Source organism: Leptodactylus fuscus, chromosome 2, assembly GCF_031893055.1.
Source record: "Leptodactylus fuscus isolate aLepFus1 chromosome 2, aLepFus1.hap2, whole genome shotgun sequence".
In the NCBI taxonomy this organism is placed as follows: Eukaryota; Metazoa; Chordata; class Amphibia; order Anura; family Leptodactylidae; genus Leptodactylus; species Leptodactylus fuscus.
The window spans coordinates 106,319,883-106,342,217 of NC_134266.1; the positions used below are offsets into that span (position 1 = coordinate 106,319,883).

Consider the following 22,335-nt stretch of genomic DNA (forward strand, 5'->3'; position numbering starts at 1 on the left):
GCATTGTGAAGGCTAGACTGGTCTATGAGCGCGCACGCAGGGCCGGTGGCATCTCGCCGTTTGGCTTTGCATATGTGACCCCGGAGCGGAATAACAGCATCGCTTCTGCCGCTGCTGGCTTCATGCAGGGCAGAAGCATAGCGATGTTGCTGGCTTCACCTGTGCCGGCGTCTAACCCTGCATTGGTGTCCCCTTCCCCCAAAGGGTAAACTTCTACCCCCCCCCCCTCCAGGCTCGTTTCCGTGCATTTAGCCCCTCCTCCCTCCCCCTTGAGAGCAGGCAGATACATCACTTGACTCATGAGCAGCTAGGTCAGGGCTGTGGCCACAAAAAAATGAATAAAGTATGATAGTGGACAAACAAAGCAGTTTTGCTGAAGCAATGTATTTAGGAAAAGTCTTACATTCACATTAACAAGCAGTATAGATAGGATCCTTGTGACGGGACAACCCCTTTAAGATTCTAACTGAGGCAAGTGGGGGACGACATTTTAGAGCCCCATATCTCAGGATTGGTTGGGGCTATGAAGATAATTTTCGATTAATTTTCATGATAGCCCTTTCATCTTAATGATAGCCCTTACAGATTCAGAGCGACTCACTGTTAAAAATGCTGTTGGGAATTGAGAGCTGGAGTTTCAACAATGAATCGCTCTGGATCTGTAAGGGCTATGAAGCTATGAGATTGCCATCTTTAAAATGAATCCAAAATCTTCTTCATAGCCCTAACCAATCCTGAGATATTGGCATAAAAAATAAGGACATATTAGATACGTCCTTGGCTAGAAAAGTGCCACCCTGGACGGACATATAGATACGTCTGTGGCAGGGAAAGGGTTTGAATTGTTGATAATTACTATTATAATTAAACATTGTGCAGTAAAAGGAATGAGTAGAGACTGGCAAAAGTAGGGCAAGGAGAAAACACTTGTGCAAGTAGTAACAATAAGAATGTGGGTGGCAACAGCAACAGTACATCTGGTCCTGAGAACACAGACATTTTTGAAATTAGTGAAACACAAGTGTTGAGTCAGGATTCTGTTTTAACACATAACTTATCATGCTGAATTTCTGTACTGTCAACCATGTCTTTTTCACTGACGCATATCTCATTCTTTAGTAGTCATGTGGCATCTGCTGAGAGAGATATTACTCATAGTCCAAGACTTCCTTTTGTTCATGAGTTTGAAGTGGAAGAAATGAATGTTGGTGGAGGTAGTAGTGGCAGTAGATGTGTGACTAGTAGTCATGCTTGTAGAGACATTAGGGGGGAACTTGCTAGGAATTGTGAGAGCACAGAGGAATCTCATTCCCATGTCAGCTATTCATTCTCCCCATGATCTTCTTTGTAGTCAGGTCACCTCCACAACTAGCACATATTCACCACTGTTATCATTATCATCTCTGCCTGCTTCTCCTCTTCCTTCTCCATGGCAATGTCAGTTATCATGCATAAAGGAATGTGTGTCCAGTAAACAGCAATCTGTGCCCAGTCAGCCAGCTGGTCTACAACTGTAACTCTCACCTGGCTATGTTATTGGTGGTACAGTCACTGCCGTGCCACTTAGTGCATCTCACCAACTGAAGGCATGCACACATTCTAGATAGAGATTATCTAAGTGATTTGGTTACAGTAATATCCCCTCCACCCTTTGTGATTTTGCCAGATTATCTAAGTGCTGTTATTTCTCTAGGAAAGCTGTTTCTGCTAGATGTCACCATGTGAGCCTCTCCTACAATGTCCATGTGGGGAAAGGGTCACACCACTGTCAACACATGCAGGGGCAAGGACAATACCTAGCTTTCATAGCTCATTGGGAGTATGTTTTCAATGTCAGCTGCCACAATCTAGCATCACAGAAAGGCCATGTGTTTTCTAGTATTGACATCACATTATTGGTGTAGAGCAGGCTCCATTTAAACACCAGGTAGGAACCATCTGCCTCCTTAAGTTCATCTACAATTGACCATTTCATCTACAATGGACCATTTCCCACCCACAACTTCACCAGGGCATGCTATTGTTTACACTTCCTTTCCCACATATTATAGCTGTAAGGTGAAGTAAACATTGAGTAGCACTATGGCAGATGCTGAATCATCTGTTCAAGCAGCAGTACACAATGAATGATTACTGCAAGCAACAAACCACAGAATCAATGGAGTAGTCATAATGACTTTTGGAAGGTAGTCCAGCTATTTCAGCTGACAGGCTAGGCATATTGACGGTATATCACAAATTGTCTCTCTGCCAAGACAATGTTGCTGTGGCATGTGCTCCCATACAGGGATAACCAGCAGGATAATCCAGATTCTTTCCTGTCCCCCAAGTGTTCTTAGGATCATAGAATCTTTTCCATTTCAGTAGATATTCTAGGTTTTAATGCTGGCAGGCCAGGCATACTGATAGTGCGCCACAATTTTTTCTTGAAAATCTGTAATTCTGTAATAAAGGGACTTTTTGGTGACTTTTTTCAATGTCAATTCTTTATCACTTAACTTTTCAAGTGACAGGCATCCTTACAGTGTGCAACAATTTTTTATTCAAATTCTATAGTTGCCAGTGCCACTTTCCAATCTGTTGGCATAATAAGAAAAAAATTAGACAAACAACCCCACCGTTACTTCCTCAAAAACTAACACAATGCTGGTGTGACATTCTGCATCCACAAAGGGATCATTTTTTGGGTGGCTCTTCATTTTCTATTTGAAAAACCTTTTCAACTGGCACACAGACACAAATTTGGCTCCGAAATAACAGCAAGCCTGAACAACTTAGTCAACAAAATGGGTACATTTTTCTTAAACCATTTTTCTTAAACCATTGATTGGACATGTAAAACCATGATAGTTACTAGTGGTTTTGTTATTTTAAAACATACTGATATGTATGGTCTCTTAATAGACTTTAGTGTTATTTTCCAGCTATCAAAGTTAAAGGGGTTTTTCAATTTTTAAAAAATTATTATTTAATAGTGCTGCTGAGAGGCCTCGTGAGCATAAAAACCAGTAGTCAACTCTGCCAGGGCCCTTGTTTCTAGCAGTGGCAGCCCCAGTCTTCTCTATACAGGTCCCCTAGGTTGCTTTAAAAAACAGAACCACCAGTGACCATCATGGAATTAAATGAGCAATTAACAGTGAAATCTCATTTGTGCTAGGGACTGGTGCAGCCAATCACAGGCCTCAGTGGTCACTACTTCATAAATGACACAAAAGTGTTGTTGCATACCATTTGTAAAGAAATTACCACTGAGGCCTGTGATTGGCTGCAGCAGTCACCTGGCACAAACAGCCTGTGAAACTATAATACGTGACTAGAGATGAGCGAACGCCGTTTGATCGAATTGGTATTCGATCGAATATCAGGCTGTTCGAGGTATTCGATTCCAATTGAATACCATGCGCAAACGCAGTAAAAATTTGTATCCCCTCCCACCTTCCCTGGCGCGTTTTTGCATCAATAACTGTGCAGGGGAGGTGGGACAACGTAGGCATTGAAAAAATTTTTAAAAAACCATTGGCTGCCGAAAACATGTGACCTCCGATTTATAAGAATAGCGGCCGCCATCTTCGTTTCATTTTGCAGCTTGGAGACGTAGGGAAAGTCATGCTGCTGAGGGCTAGATAGGGATTAGCTTCAGCTAGGCAGGGAAAAACTGAAGAACAACGACAGCTCTTTTCAGAGCTATACTGCTGGGAGAGAAGTAGATGTATGCTCAATCCAGCTTTGCACAGTGTGTCCTCCCAAACGCCAAAGTGGGATACACAGCACTTGTCAGGCTATATACGCTCAACCCAGCTTTCCACAGTGTCTACCCTCAAACGCCAAAGTGGGATACACAGCAAGTCAGTCAGGCTATATACGCTCAATCCAGTTTTTAATGCTGTACCCCCCAAAAGCTAAGTGGGATACACAGCAAGTCAGTCAGTCCATACAAGATCAATCCAGTTTTTAATGCTAAGTGGGAAAAAGCTAAGTGGGATACACAGCAATTCAGTCAGGCTATATATGCTCAATCCAGTTTTTAACGGTCTACCCCCCAAAACCTAAGCGGTATACAGAAACTCTGTGTACAGTATATATACACTGAATCCAGCTTTCCTGGTTGTATTCCACTCCCAAATAAAAGTGGTATACAGCTAAATATAAAATCGCATCTCTGTTTATGGGCTGAAGCTGAATGGTGGGCCTGACACTGTATATGCTGCTAGGGCAAGTGACAACTACAAAAGAGGCGTAAAAGAATTAATCCTGGGGGTGGCACGTCTTAATTGGCACTAATGGGCACAAAATAACATCTCTTAAGCTGAATGGGGCATAAACTTAAAATGCAGGGGCCCCAATCTATCTCTAACTCGAGAGCATAGACACGCAGGTTCTATCATGCAGTTACAAGTAGAAGAGTGGCTCAGTAAGTTTTCAGCCTAGCAGAGGCTACTTTTCACTTTCAAAAATGGCCGCACTTTGACCAGTATATCAGGCACAATGGTGAAGGTTTCAAAGAACCTTTGCACCAACAAGTTAAAAATGTGGGCCATGTGTGGACCGTGTTTGAGTCTGGCAAGCTCCAGATCTGCTACCAGGTTCCGGCCATTATCACATACGCAAACATGCCTGGGCCCAGGTGCAGCGGGGGAAAACCACATTGCTGTCTCATTGACGATGGCATCCCTAACCTCGGGGGAAGTGTTTTTTCTGTCGGCCAAGCTGATGATCTTCAGCTTGACCTGCTGAGCCTCCACACCCCAGTGTTGAAGCACTTACAGGTCACAGGTGTGGTCAAGGTTGCAACGCAGGAGTAGGCTTCGTAGACTCCTCAAAGACATGCAAGATCTCGCATCTTGAGAGCAGGGAGGAGGAGTCCACAGCAGCACTAGCTTGTGCTGTATACACAGGAGACAGTGCACGAAGAGACTTTCGGGGTGCACGGAGAAGTTAATTAGCATATGAATAAAAACAGACTTATTCAAAATCTACTGAGGCAATTTACATACAAAAAAGGTACGTAGCGTTTCTAAAGGCAATGCAAGGATGTGATTAGTTAAAAATTACTTTTTCCAATGATAGAGCCTCTTTAAGCCAAAGCCAAGAATGGCTACATAAGGAATGTGAAATATATAGGAAGTTCTTATACATCTACCTTCTGCTCAATATACTCCTGGCTTTGGCTCAAAAAAACTAAAGGCTAAATTTGCAGCAAAAAAAGCTGCATTTTCACAACATGGGGCCTTAGCCTCAAGGTGTTATCTAACTTTCCCAAAAATTTTACAGATACAACCACAGGAGTGCTAAATACTCACTGTTCCCTTGTGCCACCTTTGCTTGACTTTATTTTACTTGCTGCTTTTTGTTAGTACTGTTATTTACATTGCACTGGCGATTTTGCAATTTTTCCCAACTACAAAGAATGGAAAGGTCTTTAATTTTTATTGTAGATACACTTCAATTGTGAGAGACAAAATCTATAAATGTACAAAAAAAATGAAAATCACATTGTATGATTTTCAAATAATTAATTTGCATTTTAACAGAACTTAATATTTGGTGCAGAAACCTTGTTTGTAATTACAGAGGTCAGACGTTTCCTGTAGTTCTTGACCAAGTTTTAACACACTGCAGCAGGGATTTATGCCCTCTCCTCTATACAGATCTTCTGCAGATCTTTAAGGTTTCGGGACTGTTGCTGGACTACATTGAGGTTCAGCTCTCTCCAAAGATTTTTGATTGGGTTCAGGTCTGGAGACTTGCTAGACTACTCTAGCTTTAAATGCTTCTCATGGAGCCACTCCTTAGTTGCCCTGGCTGTGTGTTAAGGGTCATTGTCATGATGGAAGACCCTGCTATGAGCCATCTTCAATGCTTCTACTGAGGGAAGGAGGTAGTTGGCCAAAATCTCCTGATACATGGCCCCATCCATGTTTCATTCAATGCGGTGCAGTCGTCTTATTCCCTGATGTATCCACTCCCATGCTTCATGGTTGTGACTGTGTTCTTGGGGTTGTACTCATCCTTCTTCTTCCTTCAAACACGACGTGTGGAATTGATATCAAAAAGTTTTATTTTGGTCTCATATGACAACATGACCTTCTCCCATGCCTCTTCTGTGGTGAACTTCAAACAGGCGTGGACATGTGCAGGCATAAGCAGGGGGACTTTGCATGCCCTGCAGGATTTTAATCCATGACAGCGTAGTGTGTTACTAACAGTAATCTTGGAGACTGTGGTCTCATCTCTCTTCAGGTCCTCTTGTGTAGCTCTCAGTTGATGCCTGACCTTTCTCAGAAACATCCTTACCCCACAAGGCAAGATTTTGCATGGAGCCCCAGAACATGGAAGATTGACAGTTATCTTATGTTTCTTTCATTTTCTAATAATTGCGCCAACAGTTGTTGCCTTCTCACCAAGCTACTTGCCTATTGTCCTGTAGCCCATTTCAACCATTCCAGCCTTGTGCAGGTCTACAATTTTGTCCCTGGTGTCCTTAGACAGCTCTTTGGTCTTGGTCATGGTGGAGTGGTCAGCGTGTGATTGATTGATTGATTGATTGTGTGGATAGGTCTTTTATACAGGTAATGAGTTCAAACAGGTACAATTAATACAGATAATAAGTGCAGAGTAGGAGGACTTCCTAAAGAAAAACTAACAGGTCTGTGAGAGGCAGAATTCTTGCTGGTTGGTAGGTAATGAAATACTTATTTAATGCAATAATATGCAAATTATTTAAAGATCATACAATGTGATTTTTATTTTTTTTTTTTTTTTTTTTTAGATTCTGTCTCTCATAGTTTAAGTGCAACGGACGATAACAAAATTACAGATCTCTCCATTCTTTGTAGGTGGAAACACTTGTTAAATTGCCAGAGCATCAAATATTTATTTTCCCCAAGGTACATGCCGTTAATTTGTGGACAAACTACATTTGCTATGATTCATCCTCCTGTTCTCACTCTTTATACACCCCTCCTTTCTCCACTATCTCTTGGAATGAGAGCACAGGACACGCACATTGCTTGTGTGGGAAAAATCCCTCCCCGGGGTCTGTGTTGTGTCACATTTCTTCTTCAGTCGATGCAGTACAGCTCTCCTCTGCATATCTGACCAGGAAATAAATCACTTCCACCTCTAAGGCAGCAAGGAGGCCATGTGTTTTCTGAATTGCTAAGGCTTGGTTCACACATCAGTATGCCATCCCTGCGTTTGAATTCAGTTTGAGACTTTCTTTAAAACGGACTGACGCTAGGTTCACACCTGCGTTAAGGGTCTCCGTTCTATGGTTTCCGTCTTCTACATGCCAGAAGACGGAAACCATAGACCGGGTCCGGCCGTGAGCGGCGGTGAGCGTTTTAGGCACTCCGCCACGAAACCATTTTTTTAAAATCCGGACACAGAGTACTGCATGTCCGACTCTGTGTCTGGATTATAAAACCCGGTTTCGCGGTGGAGAGCCTAAAACGTTCACTGCCGCTCACGGCCGGACAGCTTTCTCACCCATTCAAATGAATGGGTGAGAGACTCCTGCAGGTTTCAGTCTCCTGCCTCTGTTTTATGCAGGAAACGGAACGAGCCCTGATTGTATACTGACACCTTTTTATGCTGATAGCAAACGCTGTCCATCCCCTAGAGGACAGATAAGGGGATTAAGAGTAGAAAATTGTAAACAGAGTAGAGATAAGGACATTTACAATTTCTACTTTTAATCCCCTTATCTGTCCTATAGGCGATAGCCAGCATTTGTTATCAGCATAAAAAGGTGTCAGTATACAATCAGTATGTGCATCAGTCCGTTTTTAGTCTCAAACTGAATTCATACCGATGGATGGCATACTGATGTGTGAACCAAACATAACAGGGAAAGGGTAGTAAGCTTGTAAATGAAATGTCACAGCTGTGGTCAAGGACCTGAAAATAAAGCAGATAAACAACACCAAATTTAAACAGCCTATGTATCAGGAAGTGTTTTGTATTTATGCATCCTGTTATACGGCTCATATTTTATAAAAACTGGATAACCCCTTTAAGGATGCACAGTAGTTTGGGTGTTAAGATTCAGCAACTTTTTTCAGATTTTATAGCTATACATTGAAATCTTCTTTAATTGTTTTTGTAGATATAGCCATATGACAGATTATTCTTAATAAGTAATGATTTGTACTTGTAGTCAGTACCATTTTGGGGTATATAATGTTTTGATTAACTGTTATTAATATTTCGGGGGATTTACATGAAAAAACATACAATACAGTTTTTTAGGTCAAGGCCTCATGTAGCAGTCTGCAACAAAAAAAAAGAGTTGCGTTTTTTTCCCACATAACTTTTCACAGATTGTCTGCAGAGGTTTCCACTGTGAACTTTCCTCTTCAATTATATCTATAAAGAAACCGCTTGTGTTTCCGTAGATATTAACTGACATGTAATTTCCAAAACTGCAATGGTTTTGGAAATCACAGTATGTCCTGAGAACAACAGGTGACTGCTCAACTGATTGGGTTGTGTGAGACACAACAACCAATAGACGTATCAACCTTCAAGGTATAGGAGGGCAGCTGCCAGTCACTGTCACAAGGACGTCTGTACAAATAAAAGAAAAGGACCAGCTTCCAGAGGGACAGGCAAATCAACCAGCGCTCACCTAAATGGATAGGTTGCAGGCAGGATTGTTATTGCACTTGAAAAAGGGCTCCAAAGCCCGGAACGCGTCGTGCTGAATAAAGTTGCCTTTTACATCTATCCATTTGGGTGAGCGCTGGTTGATTTGCCTGTCCTTCTGGAGGCTGGTCCTTTTCTTCTATTAATGCAAAGTGGATGGGATTCTAGTGAATCCCTTCTACAAACTGCAGAAAAATACGCACGGCGGAAATTCTGCAATTTCCAAAACCGTTGTAGCAATTTACCTACGGAAATGCCGGCAGTTTCCTTATAGATATAGTTAAAGCAAAAAGTCCACAGAGGAAACCTCTGTGGACTTTCTGTCAAAAGTGCTGCAAGAAAAATCACAATGCGTTTCTGCCGTGGTTTTTCCTGCATCACTTTTTGGCTACATGGGGCCTTGGCCTCAAAAAAGGAATCGGATCTGTAAAGTATACGGGAACTAACACAGGTAAATACTTTAATAGAAAAAGGTTGCTTATAAGTGCTTATAAGAAAGGACAAAATAAAAATGTGTTACACAAAAAAACAGTTACCCAATAAGTGGCACGGCCAGAGACTCATTTAAGTTTGGACCTGTTTCCTGTTTAAGGATTCAGCGGGGGATTGTATACAAACAAATGTCCAGCATATGGCCTAGGTTCCAGACCAAGATGTGGCCACAGCCTGTGGTGGAGTTTCCTTCGAACTCTGAGTAAAGCCTCTTGCAGAAGACGACCATGACCGATATCAGTGTGCTATTCATGTTTTTCCCAGATAGCACACTGACCCATTAATTCCTATAGGTCCATACTCATGACTGTGAATTACAAGGTCAAGTGTGCGGGAAGACAGTCCAGGCTGCAAAATATAGAACAGGTCCTATTCTTGTCCTATTTTGTGGCCCTGCTTCCGTGGCTCCTATTCATTTCATGAAAGAGACCGTGAAAACATGGACAGTGCAGAAGTAGTACATGGGTGACATCTGCTTGTGACCTGTTTGCTGCCCGTGCCTTTAATTCATGGCCAGTCGGAAGTACACAGTCGTCTGCAACTGTTTTCACATGTTTGCTAGCACAAATGGCTCTGATTTACTAGATATGCTTAGCCACTAGAGATGAGTGCGTATATATTCGATCGAATACCTCCCCTCCATAGACATTGGTGTTAAAAAAAAGGCGCCAGGGGAGGTTGGAGGGGAAACGAATATTTCCCGCCTTTCCGCGTGGTATTCGACTGAGTACACCAATAACTATGCAAATGGAGGTTTTTGATCAAATACTACTATTCGATTGAATACTATTCGCTCATCTCTATTAGCCACTGTGGTAGTAAATTACCTTCTACCAATATATGAAGCATTATATGGAGTGGCAACTGTGGAACTGGTTCATTTTACTATTCCTGCTAAATACTGCAGTGTGCCTTGGGCATTGTTATGTGCTGGTGTACACGTAGAAACCATACAAGAAGCAAGAAACTTGCAGAGAGCTTTTTGACTGCACCCTTCAGGTGATATACTGGAGAGACTATACATTAGGTGCAACATATACTAAGCTCTGGAAAGTTGCTTATAGCTGCAGATACATTTAAAGGGGCTCTATCAGCAAAATCCTGCTGATAGAGCCCCACATATACGTGCATAGCCTTTAAAAAGGCTATTCAGGCACCGTAAATGTTAAATTAAACTACCCCCCCCCGTTTGAAAATAATAACTTAAAAAAGAATGTTCTCTACTTACGGATCGTGCACGCTGGGCGGGCATTCAGGGTGTGTCTTCATCTTCTTCCCCGCCTCTTCTTCATCTGACGTCCTCGGGTCCCGTCCTCCTCCTGCGCTTGCTCGCGGACACTGATAAAAAAAAAATAGCCCGGGCGCATGCGCAGTAGCCGTAGTAGAGGCCGCGTGCTACTGCGCATGCGCCCGGGCAATGCCCGCCCAGGGTGCACGTTCCGTAAGTAGAGAACATTCTTTTTTAAGTTATTATTTTAAAACGGGGGGGGTAGTTTAATTTAACTTTTACGGTGCCTGAATAGCCTTTTTAAAGGCTATGCACGCATATGTGGGGCTCTATCAGCAGGATTTTGCTGATAGAGCCCCTTTAATATTTTAGTTTTTCCATATTTAAGCTTTGGAGTGCTACTGCTTTAGGTTGATATTGGTGGTTATAGGTCAGAAATAGTAATATATTATGTGTTTTCTGAAGTATGAATTGTAAGCAACAGGTACTGGTAGGATAAGCCTGCCAGTACTCGCCTACCAGTATCTGCTTAACCATAACTAAGCCATTGTTCTACTGTACATTAAAGACATTTATAACCGATTTTTAGCTCATTTGCTCTAAAAGATGTGGGTGAGTAAAGGGTTTTTCATGCCAAAAATGCCCATCCTTACAACAGGCCATCAGTATCAGCACCCTTGTGGTCATCTGAAGGGGCTGCAGCACTTCTTCATTGTCATGGCTATGTAAGGTATTATAACTTTATTTCATTTGCTTGAACCAAGAAAAGCACTTTTATTTTGGTCACCATTTATTACATATCAATAGACAGTTTTACAGGCATGAACTACTGTTGTGTGTGTTGTTCTCTTCCAAGCAGAGTTCTAGTATATTGCATGTAACTGTTGCAATCTAATCTTTCATTACCTTGAACTCTGTAGTGTTTTGTGTCCTAAAGTTCAATGAGTCTGAATCATTTACATCTAAATTTTGTTCACAGATGCATATCCAGACAACAACACTGACCATCTCAGTGAGTTTGAGTGCCTCAGTCTCCTTAGGTATGCTTTACATGCCCAAGGTCTATGTTATCCTTTTCCACCCAGAACTGAATGTCCCCAAGCGCAAAAGAAGTCTTAAGGCTGTTGTCACAGCAGCGACGATGAGCAACAAATTCACACAAAAAGGAGGCTACAGACCAAACGGTGAGGCCAAGACTGAGCTGTGTGACAGCATGGAGACACAAGGCAAGTAATATTCTAATCCGAAACAACATGTTTGCACTGTTTAACATTGCATCTAACGTATTTATTTCCGCTCTCAAAAGTGATCCATTATATAATGGCATGCAATTAAAGCACAAAATATTATCCTATTCATGAAAGTCAAAGAAACTCAATTGTTAGTCAATCAAAAATCTACCGCTTTCTTTAAGGAATAAGGGAAAGACGCTAAGATCTTAAATCAACAAAGTCAAAGCTAAACCTAAGATGTGACTAAAATGGTGAGGATCAGCCTACCTACTGAGAAATACAAGTCAGTGATTTGTTACTGTGTCTAGGTCACGTAGCTTTTAAATAAACAGCTGTATATCGATAGTCCCCCCCAACCCCTCCTGGTGACGACACTTAGAAAACACAGCATACAGCTAATGACGCTGTCAGAATTCATCTTCTCGTTCACAGGTTCAATGTCAAGCGACATCTCCCACAGGCTGCAGCCTTAGACATCCTGCAGTAACCAGGGGGTGTACTCTGCATGGATTCCACACACTCTGCACATTTCCACATTTCAAAGCTTCATCAAGCAGAATGGAAGACAATGAAAGCAAGCACTCAATTCTTATCACATTGCAGTACGCTCATTATCAACACTATAAAGGAATGGCTTAGATTTATTCATAACCATATATATGTTACTAAGCAACATGCTGGAATGCAGTGATGCACACTTCAATGTATGCAGGTGCATGGTGTGAATGTATAAGTACATGCATAATACATGTTCTGTCCTCATATAATCTACTGCCTCTTACAACAATCTTTATCATAATGCCGAGGCTGATCTCTTATTTTTGTGTGCTTTTGGCTGGTTAGCTTTTCAATTCATTCTGAGCCAGGAAACCCCTTTGTGAAAACTACAATACAAATACTTATACAAAGGAGTAAAATAGACATAAATATAATTTATGACTTGCTGTTTCAACCTTATGTGCCTAAAAAGCTTGTATATTATATATGTTTGGGATTGAAGTGAGAAGGTCAAATCTTGACATTTCAGTTCAACAGAAAATGACCTATTGTTTAAAACAGATGGCCAACCTGGTCGTGGATTACCAATACTGGGCCAAAGGTTCTCTCAGTCTGTATACACCCCTATTCGGCTCCTTGATTCTTCATACATAGGGACTAGCGCAGCGGTGCCCATTGCGTTACTTACTGATACATCCTTTCACAAAGCTGGAGTAGCAAATTGGTCCTATTGACAGGCAGCAAAAAGATGTCACTGGTTATATAAGGCTGGATTTGCATCTGCGTTGAGTCTCCATTTGGAAACTCCATTACAGGGAGCGCCGAAAATCACCAGACCTTTGAGAAAAACTTTTTTATCCAGTGGTTTAAGTTCAAAACAGTGGCCACCCAACATACCTCATGAGGTCCGTTGGTCACTGTTGGTGTTCGCTGTTTTAACGGTTCATTTGTCTATTGTTCTGGTCTTCCTAAGGACCAGAACAATGGACACCCCAGAGAAAGTGTGCACATAGCATAACACTGTTTTTATCCAAAGTCCCCCCTTTCTGACTTTTTTTCAAATAAATTATCCACTTTTTTATGTTGTTTGTTTCTTTATATGGGGTTGCCAGTGTATGGTGTGGGGGGTATTTATTATATGGATTCTCCAGTTTTTCAACAATGTCGGCGTAACTTCACGATAGGACATCAATTTTTCCTCAAACATAGTCAACTGCTATTACTCATGTCATCAGCTATTTCCCCATGATAACTGAAGTTGCATTGCTCACTTTGCCGGTTGCAGATGAATGTGCTGCCATGACTTAAAAGCACGGGCTGCATATGGGGGACACAGGGATGCCCCTGTGTGCCACCTGTGCACGGACTGTTCTTCTGCAGCTCCTTTCATTAAATGAATAGAATCACAGGCTGCAAAATAGGACAAGAATAGGACACAACCTTATTTTTCAAATCTGACACGCGTCACTTTATAGGGCAATAACTAGGAGACGCTATAACTTACACAAATGATTTTGAGACTGATTATTGAGATTCGTGACACATCACAATTCAGGTTAAGTGGTAAACGTTGACCAATATTTTCTTATTTATTTATCGATTATCCAGATTTACAAGAAAATTTTCCAAATTAATTTTTTAGGGACCACTGAAGAGAACTATAAAGGCCTATATAAAATAGACACCCATAAATCACCCATCTTGAAAACTGTACCCCTCAAATAATTCAAAATAGCATTTAGGAACTCTTTAAGCATTTAACAGGAATTAAAACAATATGGAGATACATTCATTTAGCACTAAAATTAACATATTCACAAGGGGTTAAAGGAAAAATATATCCCACAGTTTTTTATGCAATTTCCTCCAAGCACAGAAATACCCCACATGTGGGTGTAAACTGATGTTTGGGCACATGGCAGTGCACAGAAGGGAAGGAGCGACACTTGGCATTTGAAAAGTAGATTTTGCTAGAATAGTTTTCAGGTGCCATGTCTCATTTGCAGAGCCCCTAAAGTATCAATACAATGGAAACCCCCAAAGTGACTCAGTTTTGGAAAATAAACCCCTCACAGAACATATCAAGGGGTATAGTGAGTATTTTGACACCACAGCTGTTTCACGGATTTTATTTTTTTTAAATGTAGCACCATATAGGGATCATAATGTATATATTTTTTTCCCTATCAGTATGTCTTTGTAGATTGGGAGGAAATCCACACAAACACGGGAAGAACATATAAACTCCTTGCAGATGTTGATCCTGGCAGGATTCGAACCCAGGACTCCAGTGTTGTAAGGCTGCAGCGCTAACCACTGAGCAACCGTGTTGCCCCTGTTTCACAGATTTTTTTTAACATTGGGCTGTAAAAATCAAAAATTGCTTTCTTTTCCCCAAAAAACTTCCATTTAGCACTAGATTTTTCATTTTTACAAGGGGTTAAAAAAAAAAAAACTGTTTTTTTTTTTTTTTTTACACAATTTCTCTAGAGCATTGGAATGCCCCATATGTGCATGCAAACTTCTGTATGGGTACATGGCGAGGCTCAGAATGGAAAGAGCACTATTTTGCTTTTGGTGGGCAGATTCTGCTGAAATAATTTTCAGATGGAATGTTTCATTTGCAGAACCGTTTTTTTCAATACAATGGAAGCTCCTCAAAAGTAACCCTATTTTATAAACTACAACCCTTAAGGAATTTCTCAAAGGGTGTTATCATTTTGAGCTCAAGAGTATTTCCCAAAAATTAATGTACAAAGTGAATATTGACATTGTTAAAGATATGTTGAGCCCACTTTGTGTCATCAGATATGATGACATACATACACTTACATACATACTGTTAAGAGGGCTATCCTGGGTACAAAAAGATGATTATGTAGGCGTAAACTGTTTCTTTGGCACACAGCAGGACTCAGAGAGGAAGGGGCACTGCACTTTTTATCTGCTAGAGCAGGGGTAGGGAACGTACGGCTCTCCGGCTGTTGCAAAACTACAACTCCCAGCATGCATACTTGCTCTGCTGTTCTTGGAACTCACATGGAAGTGAGTGGAGCATGCTGGGATTTGTAGTTTCACAGCAGCTGGAGAGCCAAAGGTTCCCTACCCCTGTGCTAGAGAGTAGATTGAGGCCAGGGTCCCACAAGATGTAAACATCGCAGAAAAAATTGCGGCGGTTTACAGTCAGAGCAATGTGAATGTGATTCTAGTAAATCCCATTCCCACTTAGCAGTAAAAACTTTGGTGCAGACGTGCCGCGATTCAGAAATTGCAGCATGTCAATTATACCCACAGAAACGCTGGCGGTTTCCCCATAACTGTAATAGAAACAGAAAATCTGCAGAAGAAAGCTCTATGAACTTTCTGTCTAAAGCGCTGCGGTAAGATCCACGATGCATTGCCACCACGTTTTTTCCCGCAGTGCTTTTTTGCTGCGGGATGTCCTGTGGAGCCTTGCGTTAGAGGGACTTTCTAAATGTCATGTTATTTTTGTAGAGCTCTGCAGGTGCTAGTAAATTGGAATAAATTAATGCAACACTTGAAGGTTAAAAATACACTGTACCTACCCCCGGATAAATTCCTTCAGGGTTGTAGTTTCCAAAATGGGGTCACATGTTAGGGGATTCCACTTTACTGGTATTTCAGGGCTGTGCAACAGTGTCATATGACCTCCAAAAACCAAACTAAATCTGTGCTGAGCTGTGCTCAATAGCAGTTTATACCCACACATGACATTAAGTATGTTATCCTGAGTAAAACAGTGTTATATATGTGGGTGTAAACTTCAATTTGGGTACGCTCCAGATCACAGAAGGGAAGGAGTACTACTAGGCTTTTGGAGTGCAAATTTAGATGTTTGGTATTTTGGGTGTTGTCTGCATATTGTACAAGCTATGTTTTTTTTTTCTGGAGATGTAGCCATATGAGGGCTTGTTTTTTGCAGTATTAGATAGATTTTGTAATGACACTATTTTTTCAGTGCCTTTAACTTATTGACTAAATTTTATTAACTCTTTATTGGTAGAAAAAAAAGACATAAATTCTGGCATGGCTTTTTACCTTTAAAATTTTTTTTTCTGGACAGCTTACCACATAAGTAACAAGTTACTTTTACTCTGTGGGTCTGTAAGATTATGGTGATATTCAATTTATATTGTTCATGTTTTGCGGTACATATGACTTTTTGATCACTTTTTATAGCATTTTTTGTAAGGCAAGATGGAGAAAAATCATTGTTTCCTTTTTTTTTTTTTTATCTCAGATTTTTTTCTAGACCTTCACTGTGCAAGTGAAATAATGCTTGTTTTGTACAGGTTGTTATGGATGCAGTTATACCCAATATGTATTTTTATTACTGTTTAGGGTGTTTTTTTTATATAGTTCATTTTATATAGGAAAAGAGCATTTTGGGGCTTTTTTTTTAAATACACTTCACATAATGGCTCTTGGTCACTGGCAAGACCTCGGGCTACAGATAATAGATATCAGCAACCCTCGATCTCGCGGGTGGGAGGGCTGGGTGAGGGGGGACATTTGAATGGCAGAACCCTTTGGATGCCGCAGTCATGCTAGCTCCGACCACGGGTTATGAAGCAGGGTGTTAGAATGGGTGATAGTGTCCTCTATAATTAACTGGCCAGTCACAAGAGGAACCCCCGACTACCAAAGTCACGTGGTGCGAGGATCTAGTTGTCACTAAGATTATAAAAAAACCTTCACTTTCTGTGTCACGTGACTAAAACATAAATTAACAGTAATAATAAAGTTAAAAAAAATAAAATACAAATACGCAGGCAACACACATTGAATTAAAAACAAAAAATAATATATAAAGTGGTGGTTCGAACTCAAACTGTCAAGACAGGGACACAAAAATGTGCAGCAAACAGGTTTATTTAGAAAAACAGGAAAATAAATAAACCTTCACTTCAGGCACAAATGAGCAAAACAAAATACAGCCTTAACTTCAGGCAAAAGTAAAACAAATTCCTGCTATTCCGAGCGACTAACTAAACAGAAGAAATAGACTAACTATAGATGGGGCTTACTAAAAGCCACATGAAAAACACAAGCACAAATTGGTCTCACTGGACTCAGGGCTACAGGACAGACCCAGCCACCTCCTCACTTCCTGGATCTGCCCTGAAGTGCAGGCTCTGCAACCTTTTATGGGCCAGTATCGAACCTCAGGATCCATACCTGGGGCTGACACCTATTCGAGACCTGCACTGGACCACATATAAGTCAGAAATCTGGGTCTATTATAGCGGAACTCCAGCACTTTGCTTTTCACCTTCTCACATATTTCCTCCCCCTTTTGTTCGGACCTGTAGGGGTGGACACTTTTAGCCCTCGTGCAGTGGGTCCTGGATAGGGCATCGGCATTTCCCTGCAGGTTGCCTTCCCTGTGTTCTACAGTGAATTTAAAGTTTTTCAGGGTGAGAGACCACCTGGTAACTCTGGCATTTCTTTCCTTAGCGTGGCACATCCATAGAGGGGAGTGATCATTGACCAGCTTAAAGTGTCGGCTCAGGAAGTAGTACCTTAGGGATTCCAGGGCCCACGTAATGGCTAAGCACTCCCTCTCCACACTACTGTAATTTCTTTCAGGTGGTGTAAGCTTTCTACTGAGGTAGATAACTGGGTGCTCTTCACTACCCACCATTTGGGACAGTACTGCGCCTAACCTTACATCAGAGACGTCAGTTTGAACCACAAACTCTTTAGTAAAGTCAGGTGTGACCAAAACCGGCTGTTTATAGAGCATTGACTTAAACTTTGGAATGCCCTCTCAGCTGCTTCACTCTATTTGGCCAAGACAGAATTAGCCCCTTTAGGGGCAACACAGTGGCTCAGTGGTTAGCACTACTGCTGTGCAACACTGAAGCCCTGAGTTAGAATCATGCCAAGGGCAAACATCTGCAAGGAGTTTGTATTACAAAATTGTAGTAAATTAAGTTTTTCTAATTGAGGCCAAATAAAAAATTTCCAGCACAATCTCTGTTGCAATCACTTCCTTACTGGCCCTCATTGTGCAGCTGACTTCAGGTATCAACAGCCACAACAAGTGTGATGTCATTACTGGTGAATGAAGATGGGAAAATTAGCATTTGCAGATGTCCACACAGTCCAGGCTTGATAAAATCATTGGGGCAAATTTATTAAACTGTCTAAAAGAAAATCTGTCTTAGTTTCCCATAGCAACCAATCTAAAATGCTGCTTTTATTTTTCAGAAGCAGAATTTAAAATGAAAGCTGTGTTGTGTTTTTTAGTTGCTGTGGGCAACTAAGGTAGTTTCGCCTTTAGGCTAAGGCCCCATGGGCCATATCCGCAGCACTAAAGCGTGAAACACATTGCGGTTCTTTTCACAACACTTTTAAGAGAAAGTTCACAGAGTTTTCCTCTGTGGATTTCCTCTTAACATTATATCTACGAGAAAGCCGCCGACGTTTCCGTAGATATAATTGACATGCTGCAATTTGCAAATCCGCAATGGCTTTGCAAATCGCAGCATGTCCGCTCTGTGATCTTTTCCGCAAAGTGGGGATGGGATTCGCATGAATCCCATCCACTTTGCCTGCACTGTACAATGCCGCGATTTTTTCAGCAGCGTCTCCGCTGCGGGCTAATCACGGCGTTTCCGGTCCATGGGGCCTCAGCCTTAGACAGCTTTAACCACTTCCAGACTGTACATAGAGTATTTATGTCCGGAAGTGGATGTCTTGTTCTGAAAGGACTTACTGGTATGTTCTTGCAGTTTTCAGCAACTGCACAAAATTGTAGACACGGTTATAAGAGACATGATGTGGCTCACCTCTGACCTGGCGGTCACGTCATCTGCCTGGGATCAGAGTGATCAGATTTCCCCAACGGGAAAGAAAGAAAGAAGTAGAAAAGAAAAAATTTTAATAAAATAATTAAAAAAAATAAAGGGGCCACACGTTGGCTCAGTGGTTAGCACTGCAGCCTTGAAGCGCTGGGTCCTGGTGTTCAAATCCCGCCAAGGGCAAAAAAGGAGTTTGTATGTTCTCCCCGTGTTTGCATGGATTTCCATCCCATATTCCAAAAAAGACATATTGATAGGGAAAAAATGTATATTGTGAGCTCTATGTGGGGCTCACAATCTACATTTAAGAAAAAAAAAAAAAAATTAAAAAAATAAATACAATACACAATAACACATCCTTATCACAGGTTCTAGCCCCAGCCGTGATGATACAATACAAAAAAAATGCTGTAACTAACAACTTAATAAAGTTTTTTAGTTGCACTTTGTGCTATTACGTAAAAAATAAAAAATAAAAATGAAAAGAAAAAAAGAAGACAAGTTTTCCCACCTTTTTTGTTTATATTTTACTGGATATAAAATTTTTTTAAAAAACATGCAATAATAAACACAACATAAAAATAAAGCCCTATGTATCAGTGTCTGCTCCTGAACCAGAAATTGGCCTGGTAATAAAGTGGTTAAAGGTGTTTTCCCACAAATATAATCAAATTTAAAATTGTAAATAATTAAAAGTTAATCATTTTTGCAAATATAAATAATTAAAAATGTTGCAGTTTTAAAAATTTTCTCTAATCATCTCAGTGGTGACCATCTGTTGTCTTGATCGGTTGCCAATATGATCATGAATGTAGGAACTTTCTGTACTCTTAAACTCTGTTATGATTTCCTTATTCTGGCCCGGTCATTTTTCCTACATGTACTGTCGCTGCCTGGTAATTTGTCCACAATGAGGAAATAATGGCTGGGTTTCTGGTAAGTTCTAGGCCAATAGTGAGTTCCTGCATTTATATCCATTGGCAACCAATCAGGACAAAGGTCGTTACCAATAAAACGGTTAGAAAAAAAAAAGATCTTTAAAATGTAGCAAAATTTGTAATTATTTATATTTGTGAAAATGTTTAATTTTTAATTGTCCACAAATCAAAATATGGTTGTTGGTGAGAATATACCTTTAATAAATCTGCCCCATTGACTACAAAGTTTCTCCATTTTAGTATGGAAATGAATACTTGTCATTATACTAGTTTACCAGCTATTTTTTTTTCCTGAGGAAATTGAGGTATTGTATGAACAGTTGTATTTTGGCTATGTTTATGCAGCAATTTTGTTAAACCCTTTCAATTAAATGATCTTTTGACGTGGTTAAATACATTGACTAGATTATGAAAGTTAATAATAAAAAAGAAAGCTCCAAAAATGAATAATAATAAAACTACTATCATATTTAATAGGACAGTGAGTGTGCAAGGTGTACCTGTGTAATCCATAGGGCTATGAAGCGATCAGAGGGGAAAAAAGTCTCTCAATTTTTATAATCATATTTTATGTTCAACATTTGCAATAATTAAATGAAAAATTATATATCATTTAGTAAAAAATATGAAAATTATGTACATATATTGTTAAACTCTGACAATAAACAAGTATACTGCATGCCTTTTCAATATGTGAGATAATATCTCTGCTAATACATGGCTTTCTTCAAGAATAATCATTGGATTTGGCAATCAAATGTTCTTAAGCAGTTTTTTATGTTTCTGTTACAGCTCTGGCCAGCAAACCCACATATGTCAGCTACAGCAACCACGCTATATAGAAAACACTGATTGAGATTGCCCTTGAACAATGGGAGGGGCCAAACCAGTGGTCAAATCCGATGCCTCTCACTACTGAAAAAATGCGGGATCAGTCAAGATGACTACTTAACCCGTCATGGGGCAGAGAAGCGCGTTTGGCACAGATGGGAGAAAAACAGATGGCATACAAGCCACTTAGGCACATCAATTTCCCAATGGATCAGGAGCACATCCTTACTTGTTACTTTGGTCCAGATGAAATTAAGATTTATTGATTTAAGGCATTGATTTTTATGTTTCTTATATTTTTTTGTTCAGGTTTATACATCACTTAACTGATAATGATCTTGTATTTATATTTCATAGAAACACATCTATTTTGGTCAATTTTATTGCATTTTAGTATTTTATTTATTACTTAATACAAATAACACAAGTTATTTTGCTCCTTATATGTGGTGTGTAAGACTAAGGCCCCACGTTGTGGAAAAGTGGCTTTTTTTGTTGCAGACTTTGCTGCGTTTTTTGTTTTTTTTTAAAGCCAGAGCCAAGTATGGCTACAAAAGGAATGCAACATATATAGGAAGTACTGTGATTGAGCAGAATGAAGAAATATAAGTACTTCCTATATTGTGCCCTCACCAATGTCAACAAAGAAATATTCTTGCACTTCTGCATTGTTATCCTGTACATTTCATCTTGCTTGTTAATAATATTGGTTTATTTGACTCATTTTGCCATGAAATTTTCCCCAAAATAAGCAAATGATTTATTTCAAATTAAAAATGATTTGATATTTTCTAGTTTCCTAATATATTCTGAAATATATTTTTGATTGCTGCTTAGAAATCTTTAAGAACTAAAAGAGATATGTCATTGATGACTTATAGCATATATAGAAAGATTATTGTAATTTAGCAGAAATCATAATTGTTAAATTGAAAAAGGCCAAATAGTATTAATATATATTTTTAACTGCCTTATGAAAGAACAAAATTATTGGTTTTTCAGTTAAGAGACCTCATTTGCCTCCATGAGAAATGAATTGACTTAAAGAAGTCTTAGGTTTACATTTGCCTCCTGTTTATTAAAATGACCCATCATGGATGCAAATTAACATTACATGCCATTTATTTCCCATATATAATTTAACCAGATTGATCTCATTTGCTTTAAAAAAAAAATCTGTTGTATTCTTTGTTTTCCCCAACCACTTAAAATACCCAAGAAATTATTTTTTTTGTATTTTTGAAAATCTGTAGATTTTTTTTTTCCTTGAAAAATTTCAAGAAACAATTTTCCAGGATGGTATTTTTTAAACCACACCAGATGTGCTTTCCTAATTTGACATGGGATACAGTATATAAACCAAGGTGATGTGAAATAGGCAAGATTGTAATGTGACTCCATTAAAACTATATTTTGTAATACCTTTTTAATGGACAACTTGGGAAATTCTGCTACAGAAAATTCTTTGACTGCTAAGGACCAATTAAGGCCTTTTTAAATAAACTGCTCACATAAGGAGCCTGAATGCTTGTGACATACTAACTCGTGCCGCTTTGTCTTGGTCATAAGGACAGTCTACCTCTGGCAAACTGATGAGAGGATAAAAAGAGTTCCAGACAAGTCCTATTAATGATACATCACCA

At 39.9% G+C, this 22,335-nt stretch overlaps 1 protein-coding gene across 1 annotated transcript in view; it reads left to right on the forward strand.

Moving 5' to 3' along the window:
- GRM4 (glutamate metabotropic receptor 4) overlaps positions 1-21,171 on the forward strand; it is a 240,234-nt gene extending 219,063 nt beyond the window's left edge. Inside the window, exons 10-11 of the mRNA XM_075264267.1 lie at positions 11,346-11,592; positions 20,654-21,171. Coding sequence (XP_075120368.1) covers positions 11,346-11,592; positions 20,654-20,703 — 297 coding nt within the window. The 3' untranslated portion in view covers positions 20,704-21,171. The remainder of the gene's footprint in view (positions 1-11,345; positions 11,593-20,653) is intronic.
- Positions 21,172-22,335: the final 1,164 nt, after the last annotated feature.